The 26,220-nt window shown below is 53.6% G+C and overlaps 8 protein-coding genes across 8 annotated transcripts, besides 4 other annotated features; 2 read left to right on the top strand and 6 right to left on the bottom strand.

Annotated features, from left to right (window-relative positions):
- Positions 1-26: 26 nt before the first annotated feature.
- PVX_089625 (eukaryotic translation initiation factor 3 subunit 4, putative) lies at positions 27-2,588 on the bottom strand (the record flags this gene model as incomplete). The annotated part of the gene is made up of 9 exons (XM_001614965.1): positions 2,237-2,588; positions 1,926-1,988; positions 1,633-1,766; positions 1,400-1,492; positions 1,039-1,212; positions 786-851; positions 525-649; positions 253-364; positions 27-56 (listed from the first exon to the last, which is right to left on the bottom strand). The coding sequence occupies exons 1-9, from the start codon at positions 2,247-2,249 to the stop codon at positions 27-29; spliced, it is 810 nt and encodes a 269-aa protein (XP_001615015.1). The 5' UTR covers positions 2,250-2,588.
- A 511-nt stretch (positions 2,589-3,099) lies between these two features.
- Positions 3,100-4,751, bottom strand: PVX_089620 (hypothetical protein, conserved; the record flags this gene model as incomplete). The annotated part of the gene is made up of 2 exons (XM_001614964.1): positions 3,100-3,440; positions 3,626-4,751. The coding sequence occupies 2 exons, from the start codon at positions 4,749-4,751 to the stop codon at positions 3,388-3,390; spliced, it is 1,179 nt and encodes a 392-aa protein (XP_001615014.1). The 3' UTR covers positions 3,100-3,387.
- A 1,537-nt stretch (positions 4,752-6,288) lies between these two features.
- On the bottom strand, positions 6,289-10,512 carry PVX_089615 (hypothetical protein, conserved; the record flags this gene model as incomplete). Its single annotated transcript, XM_001614963.1, has 1 exon — positions 6,289-10,512. One exon carries the CDS (start codon positions 10,510-10,512, stop codon positions 6,289-6,291), a length of 4,224 nt encoding a protein of 1,407 aa, XP_001615013.1.
- Positions 10,513-11,117: 605 nt separating this feature from the next.
- Positions 11,118-11,159: a microsatellite.
- A 1,364-nt stretch (positions 11,160-12,523) lies between these two features.
- Positions 12,524-14,500, top strand: PVX_089610 (dihydrolipoamide dehydrogenase, putative; the record flags this gene model as incomplete). Its single annotated transcript, XM_001614962.1, has 1 exon — positions 12,524-14,500. One exon carries the CDS (start codon positions 12,524-12,526, stop codon positions 14,498-14,500), a length of 1,977 nt encoding a protein of 658 aa, XP_001615012.1.
- A 917-nt stretch (positions 14,501-15,417) lies between these two features.
- On the bottom strand, positions 15,418-16,794 carry PVX_089605 (WD domain, G-beta repeat domain containing protein; the record flags this gene model as incomplete). Its single annotated transcript, XM_001614961.1, has 1 exon — positions 15,418-16,794. One exon carries the CDS (start codon positions 16,792-16,794, stop codon positions 15,418-15,420), a length of 1,377 nt encoding a protein of 458 aa, XP_001615011.1.
- A 1,185-nt stretch (positions 16,795-17,979) lies between these two features.
- On the top strand, positions 17,980-18,780 carry PVX_089600 (hypothetical protein, conserved; the record flags this gene model as incomplete). The annotated part of the gene is made up of 3 exons (XM_001614960.1): positions 17,980-18,303; positions 18,401-18,569; positions 18,677-18,780. The coding sequence occupies 3 exons, from the start codon at positions 17,980-17,982 to the stop codon at positions 18,778-18,780; spliced, it is 597 nt and encodes a 198-aa protein (XP_001615010.1).
- Positions 18,635-18,657: a microsatellite.
- Positions 18,781-18,982: 202 nt separating the features above from the next.
- PVX_089595 (hypothetical protein, conserved) lies at positions 18,983-19,621 on the bottom strand (the record flags this gene model as incomplete). Its single annotated transcript, XM_001614959.1, has 1 exon — positions 18,983-19,621. The coding sequence occupies one exon, from the start codon at positions 19,619-19,621 to the stop codon at positions 18,983-18,985; it is 639 nt and encodes a 212-aa protein (XP_001615009.1).
- A 1,018-nt stretch (positions 19,622-20,639) lies between these two features.
- On the bottom strand, positions 20,640-25,186 carry PVX_089592 (hypothetical protein, conserved; the record flags this gene model as incomplete). The annotated part of the gene is made up of 10 exons (XM_001614958.1): positions 20,640-22,441; positions 22,627-22,651; positions 22,788-22,844; positions 22,988-23,034; positions 23,152-23,215; positions 23,305-23,336; positions 23,436-23,564; positions 23,854-23,968; positions 24,115-24,225; positions 25,118-25,186. The coding sequence occupies 10 exons, from the start codon at positions 25,184-25,186 to the stop codon at positions 20,652-20,654; spliced, it is 2,439 nt and encodes an 812-aa protein (XP_001615008.1). The 3' UTR covers positions 20,640-20,651.
- Positions 24,901-25,054: a microsatellite.
- A 972-nt stretch (positions 25,187-26,158) lies between the features above and the next one.
- Positions 26,159-26,178: a microsatellite.
- Between the last annotated feature and the right edge of the window lie 42 nt (positions 26,179-26,220).

Here is a 26,220-nt window from a genome sequence, read left to right as displayed (position 1 = left end):
AAACTACAGCGCGGGGAGTCGTCTCCTCATCGGTTGGACGGCTTGGCCCATTCCACCTGCGCAAAAAAAAAAAAAAAAATGATCAGCGGCATCCGATTGGAAGGAGGCGGCAACAAGCACACCAGTCGCGGTGAGTGCGGTGAGTGCGGTGAGCGCGGCGAGCGCGGCGAGTGCAGTCAACACACCGATTGTGCAGATTGCACTCGCCGCGACTGCGTGCTGACTGCCCTCGCTCCTTCCATTTCCACTTACGCTGAGCAACAGGTTTTCAAACCCGTGCCTATTCAACTTCTCGATGGCCCTCTTCGCTTCTTCCCTATTGGAATAAGTGATGAAGGCGAATCCCTTCGAGTTTTGCGTTTCCCTGGGGAGAAAAAAAAGGCGAAATTGGCAAGGTGAATTAGCATGCATATACGTGTGCATATGCGTATGAGCATGTGTATGCATATGCGTATCCGTATGAGCATGTGTGTGTGCATATCCACGCCCGCTTCAGCTTCGCTTCCGCGCTGGCTTCCCCCTACTTGTGCTTGGCCAGGAACATCCTCGAAATTTGGCCAACTCTTCCAAAGAGGTTGGACAGCTCGCTTTCGTTGACGTCTTCGCTGAGGTTCGTCACGCGCACGGTGCACTCCTTGTTTTGGGTGTCCTTCGGGGGGGGAAAAAAAAAAATAAATAAATCGGTAGGTATATATGCATGTACGTATGTACGTACGTACGTATGTAGGTAAACAGATGGGTGGATGCAACACAGGGGGGTCACCACATGGGAAGAAGACACCTACGTGTGATCGATAGAACAGCATGTCTCTCTTGGCGGCCAGTTTGTTGGGGTCCTCCGGCTTGACTTCCTGCAGGGGGGTGGAGAAGTGGAAGGGGTTGAGAAGTGAACGGAGGGGAGAAGTTAACGGAAGGGAGAAGTGAACGGAGGGGAGAAGTTAACGGAAGGGAGAAGTGAACGGATGGGGTGCACCACCTCTCCCGTGTGACCACCGCGTGTGTGACCACCGCGTGTGTGACCACCTCGTCCGCGCGCACCTCCACATCCTCATCCTTAAATATTTTGAATCTGTTCTTCAAGTCCTTGGCAGTCTTGTCGGCCTGCTCGGTGAAGAGGTAGTCGTATTCCGTCCCCTTGAGGAAGTCCAGGAGGTTGTTCTTGGGCACTTCGATGTTCACCACGTCCGTCGGCTCCACTATCACGGAGCTGCACTGCGGTTAAACAAGCGGTTGAGAGAGCGGTTAAAGGAGGGTTAAAGGGCGGTTGAGGGAGCGATGGAATGGCTAGTCCGCGCTTCACTCCACTCCGCTTCACTCCACTCCGCTTCGCATTCCACTCCGCTTCGCATTCCACTCCGCTTCGCATTCCGCTCCGCTCCAATTCCGCTCCACTCCTTACCGTGTCGATGTTGAAGTTCTTCAAGTTCAGCCTGTTGTTGATTTCCTTGTTGAGTTTTTTCTTGATGACCACTTCTTTTATTTTCTTGGTGACCTGCCGGAGGGGGGGAAGGGGTAGGAGGAAGGGTGCAAATGGTGGAGCACACTGGGTAGGAGGAAGGAAGCAAATGGTAGAGCACACTGGGCAAGCTGCTTAGCCTACGCAACAATCATTTAGCGCAGCACAGGCCCCACCTTCACCGTCTGCTTCTTCAGGTTCTCCGAATACTTGGTGACCACTTTGATCCCATTTTCGTAGTTGGTGAAATAGGACAACTTTTTGTTGCTCTCCAGATCGTCATCTGCGTCTATGTCTTCCCATTTTTTTTCTAAAAAGGGGGGGGGAGGAAAGAAGAAAAAAGAAACAAACAGGGGAGTAATCATTGGAAGGTTGAGTAGTCACTACAAAGGGAAAGCCACTAAACCGTCATGTGCACATTTTTTTTTTTTTTTTTTTTTTTTTTTTTTTTTACATCCCCTGAACTTACTGTTTTCATTTTCATTCTGCGACTCTTCATCTTCTACGTCGATGTCCACCCAGTTTTTCCTCTCTGCGGGGGGGGGGGAAGAGCAAGCGGTAGGTGATACGTAGCACATGGAAGGTTTAAAAAAAGGCAAAAAAGATCAACCGGGGGGGGGATTCCCATGCAACTGCGCTATCATGGGATCCTCTCATCGCGTCAACCTCTCCATCCCCGTTCGTTAGTCTCTCTCTCCCCGATTAGGCCACTTCACTTGGCACGCGGTGCCACGCGGTGCCACGCGGTGGGAACTACCCATCTAGGGACGGCGTGGCTACCTGTTTGTATCATCTTGGCGTTGCTGACGCAGCAGCAGAGGGGTTAGAAGTCTCTCTTACGGCAAGCAGCTTTTTCCTACGCATATACAAACGCATTCGTATGCATATGCTTAACCTCAAAGGGGTAATTACGTGTGACTGCCCAAAGGGATTTATCTCTTGCGGATGGTAAAGTTCCCTTCGCCAAGTTACTTTTGCTTTGTTTTCCTCTGAGCAATTTATTTATTTATTTTTTTTTTTTTTTCACCACATGGTAGGGCCAAATGGTTGAACAGTTAGCTAAATTGCGTTGATAAGCGGCGCTCGTTTTGTTGGAAAAAAAAAAAGAATTCCCAATCGGGGAGGAAGCGGCAAATGGAGTGGCAAAGGAACGGCAAAGGAACGGCGAAAGAACGGAATAGCCAAATGGGCACCCGGTGAACAACGCGGGGTCGCCCCTTCTTACCGCCGCGCTACGCAGTCACCTCTCGGCAACGGGGCAGGGGATTTTTTGGGAAACTCTTTTCCTCACGATGTCGCGGGGATTGCGTTCAGGCGGTTCGCATCGCCCCCTTGGCGCGCCAAGCGGACTGGTTAAACTAACCTGACGCACCCCACCAACAGGGCAAATTAAAAACGTGAAGGGGTAAACCCAAACCGTGTAGCCATAAAACACGTGCGTTGACGTCGCCCCTTTTTGGAAAACTCCCAAGGGGGGAAACATCACTTGATGGCGAACGGGTGAAAAAACCGACGCCTATACCTTTGACCAAGTTGACACTGACACGAGGGGCCGAAAAACAAACGTACGGCTTTAGCTGTTCATTGTGTATATGCGATCATGCGGGGAGGAGAAGAAAAAAAAAAAAAAAAAAAAAAAAATATTAACATAGGAACAACTTCCCAGCGTGGTAAAAACGGATGGAGCAACTTTCCAAGTTCCTCCCTTCCCATTTGTTGTTTTTCCCGTGCGGGGTTCCCTCAGCGTACATGCGCCAGCTTTAGCGTGAAGGTTGGGCCGCTGAAACGCCCAAGGTGATGGATGCCGAATGGGGGACGGGCTGAAATGAGTCTGCCCCTCCTTCGTTCGAGGCTATGTTCTCCACTATATTTCTGCCCCGTTCGCTACTTCTTCCGCTGCTATGTTTGTTCTTCCACTCCTTGCGCCCTCGCTACTGACACAGGAGGATCTGCTGGTAGGAGGCGGACAGGATGTTCGTGAGGCCTGCGGGGGGGAGCGGAAGGGGGAGGCACGCATTAGCTCGGTGTGGCCAAGCAGCGGTGTGTCGATGTAGCGGTGTGGTGAAGCAGCGAAGGAGCGGTGCAACTCAGCCGTTCATGGCAGACTCCACCGCTACGCCGCTCATGACAGACTCCACCGCTACGCAGCTACGCCGCTCCGCCGCTCACCCGGAAAAAGCACCCCCCGGGGAACGAAAAAAAAGGAAAAGTGGAGGAGCATGTACACCGCCTTGCACGGAGCCAAGAGGAAGCAAACGGACAGGAAGAGGAAGAGCCGCTTCACACGAGGGGGATAGTTGGCGTATTTATAAAGGATAAAAAAAAACAGGGAAAATTTAACCACAGATTTTACATCGCCTAGGTAATACAGGCTGATAAGCTCCTTGAGTCTGTGGACCAGCAGATTACTCATTAGAGGAAAGTCCACGCCCAAACGAAGCAGCAGCTTTTTTCTATCTACGTGGCGCAGCTCCTCTATTTCTTCCTTTATCTTGTCCAAGCTTACCCCCTTGGAGTGTACCATTTGGGGAAACTTTTTGCAAAATGCATTGAACGAGTGAGCGATGTCCTCCTCAGAAACGACGTAATTGTTTTGGTCCAAATGGTTTAGCAGGTTTTTATATTCCTCGAGGAGAACCAGGTAGCTAAAATATTTGATTTTTTGTTTTAGCTGTTTTTTTTTTTTTTTTTTTTTTTTTTTTTTTTCCCATTCATTGGCTGAGTTGTTTTCACTCGAGGGAAAGATATGCGGCAGCATCGTCACGAGGGTTACATTTAAAAGATTAATTTTTATTCCTTTGGCTAGTTGTTTTATCACCACGTCATCATTTAGCTTTTTTCCTTGGTACAGAATTTGCTGCAAGGACACGGGGATTCCGTGGGCCCCTTCGATCTGCTTCTTAACGTCCCGCACACACTGCTTTTCGCCCACCGTCAGGAGGAAGCGCTTGCGGAAGGCGTCCCACTGGTCGTAGCAGCTGACTAGGATGTTCCACCGGTCGGGGGGGGGGGCCCCACCTGCGCTGCTGAACTTATCTGTGCTGCTAAACTTATCTGCTTTACTGCACTCATATGCGTTGCTCAACTCATCTGCTTTGCTGCACCCCTTGATTGGCCCGCCCTCCCCCTTGCGTAGCCTGCGCGGCATCCCGCCGGCCGATACGTCCAGGAGGCAACTTCTCCTCGGGGCCCTATCACACTGGTACCTGCTCAGTTTGACGCCACTGCATATGGACACTAGAACGAGGCAGCACAGGCATGTAGCGGCGCTCCAGCAGTGCCCCTTCCCAACCATTTTAAGGCGCTCTCTAACAGGTTAGCTTGGTCGTGAGGGTTGGGGGCTTCCCTGAAATGCTCGGCTTCGTGCCGCAGAGCTGCCTGCCCCCACACACCCGTGCATGAATACGTGAAAGCGCACGTGAAAGTGTACATGTGCGTCTTCGCTCGCGTCTGCGCCGGCTTCTTATCCCGATTGCGCTTCCTGTTCTACTGCCTGCCGCGCCTCGGTTGGAATTCCCCCCAACGGTTTCACTGCCGCATTTCGCTTTTCTCGCCAGTTGGTCGTGTTTGCCTTTTCGTTAATTGGTTTTTCTTTACATGACTTCTTTTCCCCTCCTTTGCTCCCTCCCTTTCCGCTAAAACTTCCTACCGTTCAGGCGGGAAAAAGGAGCTTCACCGGGGGCGGTGCTTCGCCGTGACATGGTGAGAGTGCGGTTCAGCATGCAGCGGTCCTTGGGAAATAGGCCAAGGGGCCACCCTGAAATGGTGAAGTCCTCAGGATGCGCGATAGGCAGGGGGTTGTGCCAGTTTGAAAGCGGCTATGTGTATGAAAGGAGCTGTATGTATGGAAGAGGTTGTATGTAAGAGAATGGCTGTTTCTTTTTTTTTTTTTTTTTTTTTTTTTTTTTTTTGCTGACCTGTGCAGGTGAAAAAAAAAAACAGCCAAAATGGGACGATATCAAACTTGGCCCAATTTAGGAATATTTTTTTCACAGAGGGGGCACTTTGCAACTCCTTTCGTGGCAGCTACAATGGCGAAGCGCTGCCGCAAACCGGTGCAGCAAACCGCGGTGGGGCCTTCCACACATGGGTACGGAGCACAACAGGCCCCTTTTTAACGCCTCTGCTTGGCAGAAAAATTGTTGACGGCGCTGCTTGGACGGGGGAACGTTCCCAAATGGTCTACCTTTGCGAAGAAACCGACCTATGTGGAAGTCATGCATATCTGTTGTTTTGCATTCCCATATTCCCACTCGTGTGATGGAGGAAGACCACCTTACGGGAGGTCGTCGTCATCTCCCGCTTGCCTCCATTCGATGGGTTTTCTCTTTCCCCCCCTTACATACACACGTTTATTGGCAGCCCATTCCATTACAGCGCCGAATAACTTGTGAAGAAGCTCTCGTTGGGCATGGTACCTACTAACCAGTCAGTATCACCTTACCTGTGCCGTCCCCATTTCGTCGGCGCTTCTCCCCGCGCAGGTAACACAGCGCGTGTGCGATCAGGCTGTTTTATATGTGGCGCGACTACGAACTCCCCTACGCGCTTCAGCCACTCGGGGGTAGGGCATTTAAGGCAGGTTGCGGGGTGGCAACAAGTTGGGCGTCATCGAGGGTGGGCACACGAGTACACAAAAAAAAAACGGAAAAAAAAAAAAAAAAAAAAAGAAGACGAAGAAGATGAAGAAAAAGAAGCGTGTGAAAAAAAACGGGCGATCAGTTACCAAATTGGTGAAACGACGAAATGGCTGCGTACGGCTGACGTGGTGCGTAGACAGCTCTGCAACGCGTTCCCCGCGTCATTTGCACCGCTTCCACCGCTTACCCCGCTCACCCCGCGCTGAGCGCCTGCTCGTGCTCCTGCATGTCCCGCAGAATCTCATTCTTGAGCCGCACGAGCAGCTTGTACTCCTCGAAGATGGCGGCCAAATTCGAAACGGTCAGCGCGTTGAAGTTGTCCTCCCCCTCGAAGCGCAGCTGTAACCCCTCTATTTTGCTAATAACATTCACACAGAGTTTCTTCTCATTGGAGAGTTTGATGAAGTCGGTCAGCTTGCCAGCCGCCTCCTGCAGCTTCTTATTGCTCTCTTTAACTTCGTTCAGGTAAAATTGCTCAGCCTGGGACACCCTTTCTTTGTATTCCTCTTCGGGGATGTTTAAAAACGTAGACTTTCCCAATTCCTTAATGAATTCTACGCCACTGCAAAACTGCGTGAAGGAGTAGGCTTCTTCAGAAACGAAGTGGTTCGGGTGCCTAAAGCTTTGGATGTAGGCGATGTTCGAGATGAGTTCCGGGGGGTTCGTCTTGATGATGACGTAGATGAGCACGGGGAGCACTTCGTCCGCGCACGGCAGCAGCTCGTCGTCGTCCCGCTCGGTTTCGGACGCGTCCCCGTCCGAAGCGGCCAGTTTAGCTGCCGAAGCGGCCGCTCCACCTTCCAAATGGGCCGGTTTAACTTCCAAAGCATCCGCTCCACCTTCCGCCACGACCGCTCCACCTTCCGCCACGCCCGCCTCACCTTCCGCGCCACTCCCAACCGTCGTCTCGGCGTTTTCCGGGGCACCGACTGAGTCGCTCCGCTTGTGCGCTCTATGCCGCTTGCGCCTGGAGCTCTTCTTCGCCGCGTACACGGCAGACGTGACGATGCGGCAGCAATTCAGCACCATGATGAGCTTATCGTTTGGGGCCCTCATCTTCTGTATGCGCAGGAGTTCGGCCTGTGCCTGCTTCAGTCGCTCCAGCTGAATGCCCTCCGCAATCTCCAAGTGCTTCAACTCAACCCACTGCAGGCAGTTTATTTTGGTGTATATCTTTTCATCCTCGTCCTTATCCTTTGGCTCCATTCTATAAACATAGGGGTGGAGCTTCTGCAAAAGGAATTTCTCATATCCCTCAACGATTACATTTGCTTGATACACGTTTACCTTTCTGTAGATGTGACAGTTCAGAAGAACCGGCTGCGTCTCATCTATGAAGCGATGTATTTTGCTGGCTGCCACCTCTCTGCTGAGATCTTTGGGGAACCTCTGGATGAACGTCCTTACCTTGTCAATCACGTGTCTACACGAGGGATGCTTCAGACTCTCTAGGAAGTTGTTATATAATGTGTTGGGTTTTTTTCTGCTGCTTGAGTTCGATTCGAAGGAGAGTTCGCTCGTTTCTTGGGACACTTTCGTCTGTTTGTTTTCCCCCCCCTCCTCTCCTTCCTCCGCTTCTTCCGCTTCTTCCACTCGGCTTGCCTGCTTTGCGTTCGCGTGTGTGGGCAGCACTTGTCCGTTGGATCCCTCCTCTGGGGTTATCCCCTCCTCTGGGATTGTCCCTTCATCTGGGCTTCTCCCCCCCTCTGGGCTCCTCCCCGCGTCGCCCCTCTTAATGAGCGAAATGAAAATGTCTTTAAATCTTTTTCCCCGCTGTGGAAAGGGGAACCTGATCCGCGGCCCGCTGTCCCCCCCTTCGTTGTTCCCCCGTTCAGCGGCAGGAGGGGGGGGTCGCTCCATCGGTTCTGCGTCGAGGATGTTAGGGGCGTTGCCGTCTCTCCTCTCTTCCGCCACCGCCTCCCTCGTTGCGCTCCCCCTTTTGATTACGTTCCCTTCGGGGGAGGGGCGGCCACCGTGGCTTTTTCCGTCCAGCTGTGCGGCGGGGGGGTGGTCATTCGCGCTAACCCCGCGGGGGGTCTCGTCTAACCTTTCGCAGAACTTCTCATCAGCCCTCTCACCGCCCTTCTCCCAGGAGTGCTCGTCCCCCTCCCTGGCGTGGGCCCTTGGAGCTACCCCCGTCCATTCAGCTCGGTTCGCCTCCTCCGCCAATGAAAGGCCAATCAAAGGGGAGGTGTTCCCCCCCTCATGGTGGGGGAGGAGGTGACCCCCACTGGGTTCCCTCCCGTTGCTGTCTAAATAATCCCCAAACTGCAGCGTCTTTTTCGTCTCCGCCGAAAGGTCGTTCATCCCCACGGCGCCATCGATTCGTCCCCGTCTAGAGGCTAACTTTGTGTATCCCTTGGGGGGCTGTTCCCCCCCTGTACTCACTTCACTATGCTGCGTTGCAACGTGCCCACCTTCTTCTCCCCTCCCCCGCTGACACTCCTTTCCCACCTTTTGAGGGACGCTCTTTCCACCTCCACTCCGCTGGTGAAGGGTCAACTCTGTGTGCCTCTCCCCTGCGCTCAACTTCGACATTCCATCGCCGCTGCTGCGATAGCTATCCCCGTGGGGCACTGCCTCCCCCTCGACTGGCGATGGCTTCCTGGCGGGCTGCTTCTTCTTCGAGGCGCTCCTCCGTTTGGCCATGTCTTCGGCGCGCCTCCACTGGGTTTCCACTCCCGCAGATGCGTCACCTTTGTTAGCGGCCTTAGCAGGGCTAGCAGTGTCATCCACGTCAACCGCGCCATCCGCGCTAACCGCTTCCTCCTCCGCCTCCTCCTCGTCCACCCCGCTCTTATAGCTGAGGTACGCCTTAATCTCGTGAAAGAATTTGCTCTCCTCGCTGGCCGCCGCGGCGTCGAGCAGGCGCCCCCCCTCATCCGACGAAGATACGAGCTTGCCGCTGTCGCGGTTGGCGGTGGCAGCGTTCTTGCGGGTAGCGGTGGTGGTGTGCTTGCGGGTAGCGGTGGTGGTGTGCTTGCGATTGGCGATGCCGCTGCTCCCGCTGCCCCCGCTACTGCCGCTCCCGTTACTACCACTGCTCATGGTGACGCTACTTCGCGTGTTCGGCCTCCCCGATCGCTCCGACAAGGCGGTGGTTTGAAGGCGCATCAATCGATTTGCACCCCTAACATTGCCACCTTCTTTTTTTGAGTGCGTTTTGTTTGCCTCTTCCTCTTTGGGGTGGTCCGTCAGGTGACTCCTCACTGAGCTTACGGATCCTCTCGCGCTTCCACTTTGGTAGCTGCTCATGTTGCTATGATGTAGAGTGCCACTGGAGGGAGTCTTCTTTCCTTGGATTCTGTGGACACTTGAGAGGCTCCTCCCTCCACTGGGGGTAACCTCCTTCGTCAGCTTCTGTTTAATACATGCATGGGAGCTCTGCTTGTTTGCTCTGACTGCCCCACTGGGAGGTTCGCTCCCCTCGCTCGGTTCCCCATACCCTCCATTCATTTCGTTCGAGCGGCACACGTCCAGGTTGTGTAAAGCCGCATCGGTGTGGAAGGCCTCATCGGTGTGCTTCCCCACCGGGGGGTGACTGCCACGCGGGGCTGCTCCTCCCCCACTGCGCGCGCCGCCGCCGGAATTGAATTCGCCACACTGGTTGGACTGGCCCCAACCGACATCCTCGTTGAGCTCCCCCCAGTCTCTACGCCGATCGGCCTCACTGGAAAAATCTCCTTCCGCGCTAAACTTATAGTTATACAGATTGGTCTTCCTTCTTTGCAGGAGGTCCTCCTTCTTCTTCTTCTCCTCCTCCTCCTCCTCCTGCAGCTGCTGCGCCCCTCCCTGGGGGTGACCCAAGGGGTTGCTACTCTCCCATAAGCCGAATGAGGAATTCATTTTGGCTTTCACTTGATTCAGTCGCTGCCCGAGGTCTTTGCTTAGCACATCCGTTGGGTGCTCCACTGCTTGGGTAATACGTTCCCCTTTTTGTTTCTCTTTTGCTTTTCTCCCCCCCTGCGATGGGACACTCTCGTTCGAGTCGAACCAGAGGGAGCTGCCCGGGGAGTTCCGCTCGGGGGCGCCCCTCATGGAGGGGCTCTGCATAGAGGTACCCAGCATAGAGCCACCCAGCATAGAGCCGTGCCGCACAGCAACGTGACGCCTCGCGTGGTGGTCGTCCCCCCGCGGAAGGTTCTGCTTGCTGAGGGCTCTTACCAAGCTGGCTTCACCCCCAGATGATGCATTTCCAGTGCTGCCCAACTGTGGCGCCTTCCCCCCATGGGCACCTTCCAAAAGATGGCAAAAGAAGTCTCCGCCATTCACTTCGTCACCTCCAATTCTGCCATCATTACCAACTTCATGTGCCAATTTATTTCCTTTCGTTCCCCCTCCTGAGATCTCAAACGGTAGTCCTTCACCCTCCACCCCCCACTCATCGCCTTCACATAAGTAGCTCCTCGAGTACATGGTTAAGCATTTGCTTTTTCATGCGTGGCATGTTTAAGTAAGTGACGCTGCTCCTCGTCCTAGGGGAGCTCTCCTTTGGCGCTTCTCCACGGGTGGGATGTAGGCCTCTTTTGGCAACCTCACAATAGCGTTTCTGTCGCTCCGGTGTTGGGCCCTCCTACGCGATTCTGTCGCGCTGTTGCTTTTCCTGTGGGCATGCACAGCAAACGGGTCGACACGCACAGGGGCGCAGCGACGGTGCATGACGGAGCAGAGGGATTATACACGAACAAGTGGGAAAAAGAGCAGTTTTATATTAAAGAAGGGGTTTTCCCAATCGAGGCGATACCAATTAATTAGGTAGGGGGAGAGACGCCATGCGCGTACGTCGCCAGAGGTATCGCCACGTACTTATGCTCATCAGCCGACTAAAGCAAACAACAAAAAAAAAAGTTAAGGACAAACGGGACGTAGTAAAGTAACGGTCACCTGGGGACAACACACAAGCACCACTGACCCATGGGCCACGCGAGGGTATCGCTGAGCTGGCAAGGAACGAGGGCCCCTCGGGTGCCTCTGGTAAATTGCGCCGCCTGCCCAGATGGTCAAACGGAAAAGGGGAAGGAAAAAAAAAAAAAAAAAAAAAAAAAAAAAAAGAGGAATAAATACAGTAATGCATTCAAAAGATGGCGATCGAGTTGGGCGATATGTCATCTTACGCTTCGTTTCCTTCTTTCCCGTTTATTCCTTTTTTTCGTTTTTTTTTTTTTTTTTTTTTTTCTTTCGTTGCCCAACTGGTTGGGTAAAGCGCTCATCAATGTTTCCCTGCCAGACGCTCCCCCCTTTGCGCACACAGGAGAAGCGGAGGAGGGGGGGGAAAAAAATACGTCCGGGACGTAAGTGAATACGGGGAGTAAAAACAACCCCCTTCTTCTCTCCATTCGAGATGCACCCAAACAGACAAGGGGCATATGTCACCCTGTGCATCCCACCGCATGAACATGGTCGTGTCCACTCCGGGCTAGTTGCGCGCCCGCATTGGGGAGTGTGTCCCTGGGGTGTATTTTTTTTTTTTTTTTTTTTACAAGGGGGAAGTGATCATGTGGGTGATAATCAGGTGGAGGGTAACATGTGGGTGGTAACCAGGTGGGCGGCAACCTGTGGGTGGTAACCAGGTGGGCGGCAACATGTGAGTTGTACTTAGTCATGCTGCAACCAGGCAGGCGGTGCACACGCTGGTGCACGCGGCGGTGGGTCCCCCTCCCCCCTTTGCTCCTTGCTGTTTCAGGTCAGCCCGTGGCAGAGCAGCCTATGCCTGTGGTTCGCTTCGAAATGGTCCCAATAGGGGGGCACCCCACCGGAGTTAAGCACAACGTTGTTAAGGGAGATGTCAGGGCGTATCCCCTTGGGAAAATTCACCCGAGAGGGGAAGAAAAAGGATAAGGGGAGCAGTAAAAGGGAACTGCAAAGGGAACTGCAAATGGAACTGCAGAAGGAGCTGCTTTGGTGCGGGTTGCACTGCCAAGTGGCCATCGTTTCTGCTCGGTCGGTGGTCCCCCTGTTCGTTCACGACGCGCTTTTTTTGATTTAAAAAAATAATAAAATAAAATAAAAAAAAAAAGTACAACGGGAAGCGTCGTGGAGTGCACCTCCCGAGTGTATTCTCCTCCCCCCGAGGACGTTCCCCCATTTCCACCACCGCCACTCCTACTTCTGATCATTCAGTCAAATTGTTAAAGAGAGCATCCGCTTACACCTTTCGTGGGGCTATTCTACCAACATTGCATTTATAGGGTATTTTTTTTTTTTTTTTTTTTATTCGTTGGACCACGTCCCCGTTGCAACACAACGTGCATGCTAAAGCGTGGAACCCCCGTGTGTGGAGTCCTCTTCGCCACGGTGGGGCATCTGCGTTATGTTCGCCTGGCCCATTTGACTGGTAGGCACAACGGTTCGTCGCTTCGTCGTTTCGCTGCTTCGCTGCCCCACCTCTCCGCTTCTTCACCTCTTCACCTCTTGACCACCGCACCAAATGGGCGCCGGCACGGTCATATGGCTGGGCTGCCTCCTCCTGCTGGTCACTCAGAATGGCTCAGCGAAGCGAACGGGGGGTGGCCACGCACTGCATCTGTTGCACGCGAAGGGGGACCCCGCCCCAAGCGGGAAAAGGACGAGCAGCGCGTTTATCAGGTGTAGTAGCAGTATTGGCGGCGGTATTGGCGGCGATATTGGCAGCAACATAGTCAACAGCATGGACAGCTCGGCCCTCACATGGGGTGGGCGAACCAGCCGGGGCCAATCCCTCAGAGTGAGGGGAGCTGCGAAGGGGCAGGCGATGAGCGTGAGCGCAGAAGAATACGACGTTGGCATCCTCGGGTGCGGAGTCGGGGGACACGCTGCAGCAATTAACGCAATGGAGAGAGGGTTAAAAGTTATCATTTTCACAGGAGACCAAGACAGCATCGGAGGTACCTGCGTTAACGTTGGGTGCATCCCGAGCAAGTCACTGCTATACGCCACGGGGAAGTACAGAGAGTTAAAGAATCTAGCCAAGCTGTATACATACGGCATTTACACGGATGCTTTTGGCAAAAATGGGAAGAGCGATCCGGTTGAAAGAAACCAGATGCTAGCTGACACTGTTCATCTGGACATTGCAAAGTTAAAGGAGTACACACAAAGAGTGATTAACAAATTGAAGGGAGGAATTGAAAATGGATTAAAAAATAAAAAATTTTGCAAAAATTCTGAACATGTTCAGGTAATTTATGAACGTGGTCATATAATCGACAAAAACATTATCAAGGGGGAGAAAAGTGGGAAGGAATTCAAAGTGAAAAATATAGTCATCGCCACAGGGTCTACCCCAAACATCCCAGACAACATAGAGGTAGATGGACGGACCGTTTTTACGAGTGATGAAGCGGTGAAATTGGAGGGGCTGCAAAACTATATGGGGATAATCGGCATGGGGATAATAGGAATTGAATTTTCTGACATTTACACCGCCTTGGGGTCTGAACTGATCTCCTTCGATTACTCTCCTCAGCTGTTACCCCTGCTGGATGCAGATGTGGCCAACTACTTCGAGCGCGTATTTATTAAGTCTAAGCCGATGCGTGTGCACCTGAACACGCGCATTGAGTACGTGCGTGCGGGGGGGGGCGGTCAGCCGGTCACCATCGGGCATAGAGAGAGAAGCGAAGGGGAGGGAGACACCCCAGGTTATGCTGCAAACCAAATTAGGGAAACACATGTGGACAGCTGCCTAGTCGCCACCGGGAGGAAACCAAACACGAATAACATGGGACTCGAAAAATTAAAAATCAGAACCAAGAGAGGATACGTGCAGGTGGATGAACATCTAAGGGTGCAGAGAGAAGACCAGGGGGTGTATAATCACATTTTTTGCATAGGAGATGCCAATGGGCGGCAGATGCTGGCACACACGGCGTCTCACCAAGCACTGAAGGTGGTCGATTGGATAGAAGCCAAGGGGGGAGAGGCACTTAAGAGTGACCCCTCGAATGGTTCCCACAGCGACTGGGCCAGTAAACCCATCATCTATAGGAACATCCCCTCCGTGTGCTATACCACCCCTGAATTGGCTTTCGTGGGGCTGACGGAAAAGGAAGCCAAGCAGTTACACCCCCCAGAGAACGTCGGCGTAGAGACCTCCTTCTACAAGGCGAATTCGAAAGTGCTCTGTGAGCATAGCGATGTGAGCTTTCCCAGTCTCTCCAAAAATAATTCCTATAACAGGGGGAAATACAACACAGTGGATCATACGACTGGTATGGTGAAAATTGTTTTTCTAAAGGACAGCAAGGAAATCCTGGGGATGTTCATCGTGGGGAGCTACGCGTCCATTTTGATTCACGAGGGCGTGCTGGCTTTGAACTTGAAGCTCTCCGCCGTGGACTTGGCGCACATGGTGCACTCGCACCCCACCATCAGCGAGGTCCTCGACGCGGCCTTCAAGGCCATCGCGCGGGTGCGCACGCACTGAGGATGAGCGGCGGGAGTGGTGGAAGCGGTGAAAGCGGCGAGGAGCGCCGGGAGAGCCTAGGCTGCTTAGACTTCCTCACTTCTTCACTTCCCCACTGCACCCGCGCTGCTCCCTCGTGCCGCCACACAAATTTTCCCCCCCGCGTGACCCTTTTGCTTCCCCCCCCAACTGGCCACTTGCTTTCGCGTGGCTTCTCTCAACTGTGCATCGTGCGAACCTGTCTGGTGTGCCCCTAAACATGCATGCGGTGGAGGCGGATCGAAAAGTGGACTCAACGTTAAGGTAAAAGGTGGGCTCAAAATGTGGTTCAAAAGTAGGGTTCAGGATTTAGGGTTAGGGTTTAGTGTTTAGGGTTATGGTTAGGGTTCAAGTTTAGGGTTTAGGGTTCAGGGTTCATGTTTATGGTTCATGGTTTAAAAAATAGGGTTCAAAAAGTAGGGTTCAAAAAGTAGGGTTCAAAAAGTAGGGTTCAAACGTATTGTTAATAGAATGGGTTCAAACGTACTGTTAATAGAATGGGTTCAAACGTATTGTTAATAGAATGGGTTCAAACGTATTGTTAATAGAATGGGTTCAAACGTACTGTTAATAGAATGGGTTCAAACGTATTGTTAATAGAATGGGTTCAAACGTATTGTTAATAGAATGGGTTCAAACGTATTGTTAATAGAATGGGTTCAAACGTATTGCTAATAGAATGGGTTCAAATGTAGGGTTAATAACATGGGTCCCAACGTATGGTACAAAAGGTTGGTTCAAACGGTAGGGTTAGAAGATAGTCTAAATGATAGCTCAAACGGTAGGGCAATCTGATGGCTTACTGATGGCCCTCTGAGGACCCCCAAATCGGTTACGCCGCTTAGCTGCTTCGCCGCTTCGCCACCTCGCCGCTTCGCCACCTCGCCGCCTCCCCCCTGCTACACATTGCAGGGCTTGAAGATGTTAAATTTGTTGCTGGAGGTGGAGACGACGAGGCCCGGGTGGAGGGGGTGGAACTTGGCGTCCGTGATGAACTTCTGGTTGAGGTGCTCGAAGAGGAGCTGGTCGGGGTGCTTGGTCAAGCCAAACTCTAACGACTCAGTCTCCACGGAGAGGTCCCAAATGGAAATCGAATTATCCAAACTGGCCGCGAGCACCACGTAGGTATCACTGTGATCCCAGGAGACAGCCGAAATGGGTTGCTTATGAAACTTTAATTCAGCTACCGGATTGGAAGCGTTCCTTATGTCCCATATTTTTACAATGGAGTCATCCCCCCCAGATGCAATCAAAAAGGGAACGTTTTCATTCCAGGACAGCACATTAACATCGGCCGCATGAGCATCTGCTATGTGTAGGTGCGTGCCGTTCCTTCCCTCTCTTTTTTGATTATCCTTTTTTAAATCTCGTGTATCTATTATGCTTACACTTCTGTCAGAGGAGCACATGGCGAACACGTGGCCGAACCCGTTTCCTCCTTTGCTCCACTGGACATCCTCTATGGTGTGTTTCTTTCTTCCTTTTGCCTTCCCATCACTTCTGTCTCCTTTCTGTTGAGTGCCACTCTCGATGCTCAACCGTTCGTAAGTCCACTTCACCTCATTATCCGGCAGCCACAGAAATAAGTTCCCTTCGTTGTCTCCACTTAGCAGCTTGGCCGCATGGACGGGGTTCCAGTCCAAACTGAATCCTTCTGTGGTGTGCCCCTCAAACACGTGCAGGGGCTTCTTCACGAGCTCCTCATGGTAGGGTCTCTCATCTAGGTGCCTTATCTCTTCTGACATCTCATATACATACACATTGCCGTCTTCGCACCAGGTGGCGATGAGAGAGTTTATTTTTTTGCACGTCTTTATTCTGTTGAGTCCTCCGTGCGGGTGCTTGATGGCTTTGCACACGACGTGTTCTTTCTTGCGAGCTAAGCGGGGCGGGGGCGCTCCCGTTTGCTTCTTCTCCCCATGACCGCCGAGGTGGTTGCCATCGTCACTCTGGCCGCTATTGCCGCTCTCCTCGCTGCTCTCCTCGCCGCTCTCCTCGCCGCCCCCTAGCCTGTTCAGGTTGTCCCACCGGAGGAGGTAGATCTCGTTTTGGCTCCCCGTGGCCGCTTGGCTCCCCGCCACGCAGGTGATCTGCAGCGGGTACGCCAGGGGGAAGCGCCCCCCCTTGTCGCGCCCCTTCTTCTTGGCCTCCCCTACCGGGGGCTGGCCCCCACCCGGCCTGCTCAGCACGAAGTCCAGCGACAGGCAGGGCCACGGCGTCACCGGGCTGAACAGCATGTCGTACGCCTCTTCGTCCACGTCCAGCTCGCCATCCATTTTGAGGAGGTGGTGTGGAGGGGAGGAAGAGGAAGGGGAGGGGGAAGAAAGAGGAAAGGAAGAGGAAGGGAAGAGAAACGTGAGGGGAAAGGCTCACCGCTTAGTCACTTCCTCACCTCTTGAGGCAGCTCCCCGGTTGCGTCTGCCTGGCCGAAGAGGCGCGAGGTAAAACGGTGTTCCTTCGCTGTTCCTTCGCTGTTCCTTCGCTGTTCCTTCGTTGTTCCTTCGTTGCTCCTGCACTGCTCCTTCGCCGTTCCTTCGCTGCTTCTTCGCTGCTCCTTCGCTGCCCCCTCGACCTGCCCGCAACCTTGCCGGGAAAGCAACCCCACGGGATGGCCAACCGGGGAGGCCCCTAACGCAACGGAAAAAAAAATAAAATAAAATGAAATGAAAAAAAGAATTGCCTATGTATACCTGCTGGTTGGAGAGCCGCCTCAGATTTATTTCGTCCGAGGGAAATTCGCAGAGAACCACCACGTCGGTACTCCGCGATCGCACGAAGGGGCGCCCAACATGCTCATAAGGACATAGCCTTGCGTGGTAAGAAAAAAAAAAAAAAAAAAAGAAAAAAAAAAAAATGTCCCTAAACGTAAGAATAAGGAGAAATCTTCTTTTCTCTTTTCTCTTTACTTTTTTTTTTTTTTTTTTTTTTTTTCCTTCCCCCTTCAGCTGAGTTGCCAAGTCGGGGCCCTCTCTCCCTCACCCTCACTCTATCACTCTCCCATTCCGCTTCATCCAACAGGGGGCAATGTTCACATCTCGGGGTGGCCCACGCAAGTTAAAGGGAACACAGACCCCACCACCAACACGATTAGCCATTTACGTAGGCACGGACGATTGAGCAAGCCTAGCCGGGAAGCCGCCACACCATTCCTCCGTTCTGTTGCGGGGATAACGTTCCAGATGGGGTCTCTCAGTAGGTCCTCTCACGTGGCCCCTCTCAAGTGGATCCTCTCAAGTGGATCCTCTCAAGTGGGCTCTCTCAGTAGGCCCCCTCACGTGGCTTCACCACTTCGCCGTAACGACCAAAGGGGGTGGTGCATATGGGCACGCCCCGTGCAGAGGGACAGAACAGTACGGAGCAGGAGAGGGAGAGTGGCGAGAGAGAACCGCCCCCCAACTTAACCGCCGCGCCACCCAACGTAACCAACTCACCGCCCAACCGCTGCACCGCCGCGCCCCCCAATGAACCTGCTCATCGGCGTCAGCGCCAGCATCGCCGCCATCAAACTTGGCGAAGTGAAAGAGCGGCTGAAGGAGAGGTGCGCAGAGAGCAACCTGCAAGTGGAAATCAAATACGTGGCGACCACCCTGGCCTACAATGCCTTTTTGAAGCAGCAGGACTTTGGAGAGAAAGTTCTTTTGGATGGAGACGAGTGGGCTTGGGAGAACATGGGCGACGCGATTTTGCATGTCGAGCTGAGGAAGTGGGCCGACCTGTTCGTCATCTGTCCGATGGACGCCAACACCCTGGCGTCCGTGGCCTCGGGGGCCTGCCCCAACCTGCTGGTGGGTGCGAGCGGCGATGTGTAGCGGCGTCAGCCAAATAGCCGCATAACCGCTTAACCGCTTAACCGCTTAACCGCTGACTTCTCCCCCCCCACAGACCTGCATCTGCCGGTGCTGGGACTTTAGCAAGCCCCTGGTGGTCTTCCCCTGCATGAACACGCACATGTATAAGCACCCCATCACGCGGGAGCAGCTGAAGCGGATAACCTCCTGGGGCGTGCAGGTGGTGGAGCCCGTGGAGAAGCTCCTCGCCTGCGGAGACTACGGTGAGGGCAGTTGCGGCGTCCGTTCGGTTGCCCAAAGTGCATTTGCTCACTGTGCCGCGTTTTCCTTCCCCTTTTTACGTGCCATGTTTTCCTCCCCCCCTTCGAAGGAATAGGAGCCCTGCCGCCCGTGGAGGACGTCGTTGGAGAGATCGTCAAGCACGTGAAAAGGCACCACCTGGAGGTGGCGAACAGGGGAAAGCACTCGGCGTAGCGGTGATGAGTCCGCGCCCAGCAGTTGGGATGAGAAACTTTATAATGCAAATTTGATGATGAGCAGTTGGGTGATGAGGAAGTACCAAGCGGGACCCTCTGCCGAGGTGAAAAAAAAAGACACACGCATATCTGCGCATCGCTCATGAGTAACTTCCACTAAATTACTCTACCACAAAGGGGGGTCTCCCCCCCCCCCCCCCTTATGACTTCCCTAGGCGGAGGTTGTTGATGCGTGCCTCCAAATCTGAGACCCCCAGGTGGTCCACCTGCGTCTTGGGAAGTTCCCCAGGAGAGGGGATGTCTTCTAGCTTGGCATTCATTTGGATGCCCATGCCTTCAAGCACCTTGGTAACGAGCTCTTCTTCCTCCGCAACCATTTGGGAATCATAATCAAACGCCTCGAACAAGTCGTCGAGCATATCCTCCTTCAAGGACACCTCGTTGTTTTCTTTATGAAAGTCATTAATGGATTTATTTAAGGAGGTTAGTTTTATGTAGCCATTTACTCTCTTAATGACTCTATTTATTTCTGTGAGGCTTCGCCCAAGTTGTTCCGACGACTTAACACTCTGCAATTTGACCTTCATAGAAAATAAATGCGATTTGAGTTTATTGTATTTTGCGATGGTCTTCTTAATGCTGATGTAGTCCCTTGCAAGTGTCCTCACCGTGGAGGTGTCTCCATTCCGCTTGGCATTTATCTTTATGTTCTTTTCTATTTTGCTCTGCTCGTTGGTGAGCTTAAATATCTCCCGCTCCAGCTCCCTGATTGACCTGTTGAGGTTCCTCTTCTCGTTGCGCAGGCACTCCTCCAGGTCCTTGGAGAAGTACCCGCCCATGTTGCCTCGGTGGGAGGAAGCAGCAAGGAAGTGGCGAGCGGCAAGGAAGGGGCGAGCAACGCGGTGGAGACAACGTTGCGATGCAACAGTCTGCACGAATCTTCGCAAACCAAACCTCTGTGACCCTTTGCAAATCTCGGCCAACCGCCGCTATCCTCCGCACGAGGGGAGGGCCACGCGCAGCTTCGCCTGGGCGTGAAAATGGGACCTTTCCGCGTTCGAGGCGTTTACCATGGCGATGTCCTCAGGCGCACGCGCGTGTATGCTGTGTAAATATATGCATGTACATGTACATATAAATATGCATGTACATATACATATAAATATACATATAAATATACATGTGTGTTTTTTTTTTTTTCCTTTTTTTCCACCCCGTCAGAGAGCCGTTCTCACCAGAGGGGCCCAATCAACTGAACGGTTATTCCCACCGTGGGGTGCACCTGTGGGTGTATTTTTTTTTTTATTTATTTATTTATTTTTTTTTTTTTTTTTTTTTTTTGCGCAAGTTTGGCCACCCTCCTTCCGCCCCTTGCCTGTGTGTAGTGTCACCGTGTCGCCGGCTATTTCCAACGCCGGGAGTTTTTTCCTCCCCGCATGGCGGCAGATTATGAGGGAGCCGCTTCGCAGATTATGAGGGAGTCACTTTACCAATTTGATTAACGCTAATGCTAGCCGATCGAGTCGACCGCAGGGGGAGTTCCCTCGCGTTTCGTTTTTTCCAACGGGGGAAGGGCAGAGGGGCAGCTCCCCCCACGCAAAGGTGAGCACACGTGCGTGCATGTACATGTACATACGTGTGCGACGTATTCACTGGCGAACGTTCCTACTGGGTCGCTTCACACGGGTGTCGCTCCGTGTAGATGCTCAGCAGATGGGGGGGGCAACAGAAAAAAGGAACCATACGTGGGCTGCGTGGTGGTGGTCGAGCTATTCCCCCCCCAGTGGCAGAGTCCCAGGAGGAATAACCTGCCCCATCCGCCACGTCTACCTCGCCTGCCTCACCATATAGGCACACCTTTCTCACGTTTCACTCCGCAACCCCCTTTGGGGAGCGACTCGTGGCTGCCTTTCCACCCGCGCGGTGATGCCTCTCCTGATCTCCACTGGGGGGAGTACCTTCCCTGTGTGTCTTCCCCCCTTCGCCCCTTCTGCTTGCATGCCGTGCTCTCTCCTTTTTCCTCCCCCGTTCTGCGGCGGAAGAGGCGGACGATGTGGAAGAAGAGACAGACGCCGCAGCGGAAGAGGCAGACGCTGCTTTGGAAGAATCCCCCCCCTTGGAGTGGCCCCTCCCGTGGCGGTCCCTATGTCTTCGCCCCCCCCTACACTGCTCCTCGTGGAGCCTCAACCGTCTGTGCCTCCGTCTCCGCAGCTCCTCCTGCTCCCTCTTCAGCTTCTCCCCCTTTATCTTTTTCTTTCTCCTTTTTTCGTCCCTCTTTCTCCTGCGGGTCTGTTTATGCAGGTAGGCCTCTCCGATGAGGCCCCGCTCGTTCCTCCGCTTACGTCTCCCCCTGCACACCTTCACAAGGATAAACTTGAGCATCTTAATGGTTCCTTTCACTCTCCTAAAGAGAAAGAGACACACGTCCTGCACCTTCCAAATGGCTAGGATTCGGATCTTCTTCAACGTGTAGAACCACTTCCTTTTGAGGAGGAACCCATTAAGTGGGTGCACGCTAGGGATGATGAAGATGACCACTAGGATGATACAGAGGAGGAGGAGAAACACTTGCACTCCTGTTTGACATCCCATAAAGTAATTTGCCATTCTCCTTGTGTATTCCCGCAGGGCTCCCCCTCCTCTGCCAGCAGCACCGTCGTCTTCCTCTTCCAGCAGCTGGAGCCTTCTTTTGTGCAACTCTATAACATCCCCAGGGACCTCATCAAACTGGAGGGGGCTGTCCCAAATGACTCTCCCTGGCGTTTTCCCTGGCGCTTCCTCCGTTTCAGAGTGGCTCCCGAGGGAAAACGCGAAGTACTGCTCGTTCGGCTCATGCGGCTGGTTCGCTTTGTTCGGCGGCGTTTCCCCCCGGATGTTCCCCTTCTGCGGGCGCAGCTCCGCGGGGCGCTCCTGGCGCTGCACCACCACCCTGCAGGGGGTGACTAGCAAATCCGCGATTGGCTTAAACGTGATCACCACGCTGCTCTCCCCCTTCTGCGCCAACGCGACTCTCCTCCTGAGGGTACTCTCATCGGCCACGATCCTCTTCGAGCACTCAATCGAGACACTCACGTCCTTCTCTACCCCCTCTGCATTCCATATGCTTATGTAAACCGAGCAGGATGGGTCTACTTCATTGTTAAAGTCGTAGCAGTTGCTCAGGAGGTGCACCAGGGAGACGGACTCTCCGTGGAGGTCTTCCTCGTGTGTTATCTGTAGGCCCTCCCCGGCGTGGGAACTTATCACCGCAAAGTTGTGCGCGCGCTTTTGCAGGCCCAGGTGGTAGTCCCCCTCGAGGTCCCGCGGGGGGGTGGCAGCAGTTGAGCGGTTGGCGGCAGTTGCGCGGTTTGCCTCAGTTGAGCGGTTCTCCTCACTCGCGTGGCTCTCCTCACTTGAGCGGATTGCCTCCCCCCCCAAGCGGGCCTTCCTCCTCATGAAAAAGGAGTAATTATGGCGCAGCCGCTTCTTCCCGTCTAGCTTCCCCTCCAAGCTGGCAAAGTGGGCGAGCTGCCCCTTGAGGCAGTGGCTCTTCCCATTCTGGCAGAAGCCCCTTCTCTCCTCCCACACCCTTGGGTACTCCGTGATTTTGTTACATTCGGCGCCCTTCTCGTCCACGTGGTCCGCGCTCACGATGAGTCCGTTCTCCAGCACCTCCTCGTCTGCGCGGTGGAGAGGTAGCGTAGAAGCGGTGAAGAGGTGTGAGCACCGCGTCGACGAAATTACGCATGCGGGGGCACCCGGTCAAGCGAGTCTACCCCCTATGAAGCAACGTTCAAGGGACACACACAAAAAAAAAAAAAAAAAAAAAAAAAAGATAAAGAGCGCGACAGTGAGAGAGATAAACCTGCGAAGGAGTCATCCAACACCACCTGCAAATGGAGCAACCACGTTGAGGGTGAGAGGCGGGAGACAAAGCCACGTGGTGACGAGCGCTAACATTACGGGGTATCAACTGAACATGTCCGCCCATTCGTGGAGGATGCCATTTATTTTTATTTTTTTTACCCTTCTTTTAAACACGTCCGAATCGAGGAAGAGGTAGTCCCCCTCAATGGAATCTCCCTGCGATGAAGAGGTTCCGTTTTGTCTGTCCGTTTGAGAAAGCGTGTGGGGCACGTCTGCCTCTGCTTTGGTTAGCACCCCCGGGGGGCCTCTCACCCAGGGGGCTTCGTACCGGGGGGGCCTCTCACCCGGGGGCTTCTTACCCGGTGCGTCCTCTCCGCGAGGAACTTCAGTCTCACATTGAATACCTCTAAATGGGGGGGGGAAGAAGTTGGCTTGTTTTGCGGTGGCGCGACGCGGGGGCGTCCCTCTTTCGCCCGACTGCGCTGGCCACTTGGCTCTCCACGTGGCTCTGCCCTCTCCGCACCGTCATCAATTTCACTGTTCGAGGGGTCCAGCAGGTAGGTCCTTCTCTCCAGCGCGGACTTGTCCTGTGCAGGGGGGAGGGGGCGTGTAGTTTTTTTTTGCACCGCGCTAGTTAGGGGCTCCCCAAGAGTTGCCCCCCCATGTGCTGCCTCACATTTCGCCTTAGGAAAAACTCATCATACAGATCTGCAGAGAGAAAGGAGAAGGGACATGGGCGGGGAGGTAGCAGCGACAAACCATGGGTGATCATCCCGGGAAAGGACATTTCCCATTTGATTCACTCACTAAATTCTTGTAGGGTAATGTTAATGAGGAAGGAGCTCGACCCCCTTTGCACGAAAAAGGCGTGGTACTTTCTTTTGCTTTTCTTTAGGCACTTCAGGGTAAGGACGACTGCCTCCTCCCCGTCCGTCACTGAGGGGGGGGAAGAGGAAAAGGAAAGGAAAGGAAGTGGAGGGGAAGGGAAGGGGAAGAGGGAGGAGAAGGAACGGGGGTAGACAGACAGGAAACTACTAAGTGTTATCACTGCTTCGCTGTCACTACGCCGTCACCGCTGCTCCGCAGTCACCGCTCCGCCATCACCGCTCCGTGGAGCGCCTACCCCGCCTGCGGCAGAGGACCTTCTGCCTCCGGTACTTCAAACTCGAGTAGAGAGGGAAGACGGGGTGGGGGCTGCAGTGGCAGCAGAAGCAGACCTCCCCACTCTCCAAATTCTGGTGGAGATTTTTCTTCTCTTCGCAAAATTGCTTTAAATTCTTCCCCTTTGTTTCCCTCCGCGTGTAAGTGACAATTTGTGCGGAGTGTTTGCTCGGGGGGTCCTTCAGGGGGGGGGCGGTTACACAGTTAGCTTGCTTAGCTTGGATAGCGGTTAGCGTGGTGGATAGCATGGCGGGTAGCGGCGCTGGTGAACGTCGCACCCCTCTGGTGGACCCTCTGCGCGATTGCCATGCCACGCCGAACTCACGTTGACGTATCTCAGGGGGTAGACGACGGACGTCTTGTGGACCTCCTCCACGTAAAGGAAGAAGCTTTTGTAGGGTGATCCCGCGTCCCTGCGAACTACGTATCTTTGCTTCTGTGGCGTGGAGGGGGGAGAAGCGAGAGCCGCCGTGAAGTGGTAGGCGAAGGGTGACGCGGCGGAGAGGCAGACGACACTGCACAACAACGGGTTGCTTTGCCCGTCCGTCTTGTCGTCTCATTTGTTCGTCTCATCTGCTCGTTTGTGCTGCCTCTTTTTTTTTTTTTTTTTTTTTCTCCTTTTGACATTGTTAAACTGGAGGGAGTAGGTGTTGGGTCCGCCCGGCGGCTCCCCATCGCCAGTCGTGCGCGACGCGCCCAGGTGAAGAAGAAGGAAAAGGACAGCCGCCCGCAGGCCCGCTCCCCCCATGAGTGCGCGTCTTTCGCGAAGGGGGGTAAGGGAAGCGGAGAGGGCAGGCGGAGAGGGCAGGCGGAGAGGGCAGGCGGAGAGGGCAGGCGGAGAGGGCAGGCGGAGAGGGCAGGCGGAGAGGGCAGGCGGAGAGGGCAGGCGGAGAGGGCAGGCGGAGAGGGCAGGCGGATAGAGTAGGCGGGTAGGCGGGCAGACGGACGGGGCAAACTCCACAGCGGGGCCTTTGAGGATCTTCTCCCTCACGGGATGCAGGCCCTTTCCCCAAAAAAAAAAAAAAAAAAAAACAACCCGCATGTCAGCCCATAGATGTGCGCACATTTAGCAGAGAGAAAAAAAAGGCATTTCTGTCAACGACGCGGGGTCCTTTTTTTTTTTTTTTCGCCTCCTCGTCTTTCTCGCAAATTTATTTTTTCCCCCCCAAAAGGGAGAAGATAAGAGAGCGGATCCTCCGCGCACACATAGGGGCGTATGGCCAGGGCCTTTGACACGTAACTGAACACATATGTGTTAACTTTCACTCCGTCCGCTTACACAGTTTGTCTTCTCCTCATGGTGAATACCCTTGGAGGAGTCCTCTCACTCCTCCTCCTCCTCCCCCCCCCCCCCCCGGGAGAACAACGCGAAAGACACACCAATCTTTTCTTTTCATTTTACCTTAACGAGCAATACATGTGTATGACTGTTTGGTGGGTTAAACCGATCGGGGAGATGGCGAAGAGGATCCCCTCAAAGCGGTGTGTAGTCACGGGGATGTTGTGAGGAGACACGTGCGTATTCTCAGCGCAGAAGGCTCATCGGCCAAGTCGCCACCGTTCGCATTTACATTTGTGTGTATATGCAAGTTGGGTAGCAAAAGGGGGAAAAGGAAAAAAAAAAAAAAAAAATGCACAACAGTCATAGCTACCTCCGCGACGTTGTCATTTCGCCTCCGAATATTGCTCCCTTTTTATGTTGTGTAATTCTGATGGGGTAGCGACCGTGGGTTATGGGTGAATCCCCGTGGCTGCGCCAAACGGGGGTACCCCTCTATGTGAAGGACTCCTCCATTGTCTCTACACACATGTGTGTATCTGCTCAAATGGGGGGAGGTGACCGGTCACTCCGCCTGACCCGTTGTACCCCCGCGCGATGGCGCGATGGCGGCAAAGCGCACGAACGAACTTAGCCACGGCCGCAACACGATGAAAGCTACACACCCAGGAATTTGGGAAGCGCCACGGGAAAAATGCCTCCTCCCTTCCTTCTTCAATTTACACCTCTCCTCTTTTCCTTCCCCAAAAGTGCTAATCAGTCGAAAGCGGGGCTGCCTTTTTTTTTTTTTTTTTTTTTTTTTTTGCCAAGCCACGCGCGGGGGTAGTAGCTCAGAGCAGCGCAAGTGAAACGGAGGTAACGCCAAGCCGGTAACGCCCCAGGGGGGGTAAACAAAACGGGAAAAAAAAAATGACCATCCTGCAGGGTTATCTGCGCGGGAGATGCAAATGGGTTTCTCCAAGGGAGTTATGTTTTTTCCACGTGTTTTCCCTTTTTTTTTCCTCGCTTTTCCTCCTTTTTTCCCCCCCCTTTTCTCCCCTTCCTTTCGCCCATTCCACCGATCGACTGCTGGCAGGTGTGGAGAAGTGGAACCACCAAACGGTTAACGTGATTGAAAAGGAAAGAACACCCAGGAGGAATGCCCCCGAACGG

The sequence above is a fragment of the Plasmodium vivax genome, chromosome 5 (genome assembly GCF_000002415.2).
Source record: "Plasmodium vivax chromosome 5, whole genome shotgun sequence".
In the NCBI taxonomy this organism is placed as follows: Eukaryota; Apicomplexa; class Aconoidasida; order Haemosporida; family Plasmodiidae; genus Plasmodium; species Plasmodium vivax.
This window is presented reverse-complemented; position numbering and strand designations above follow the sequence as displayed.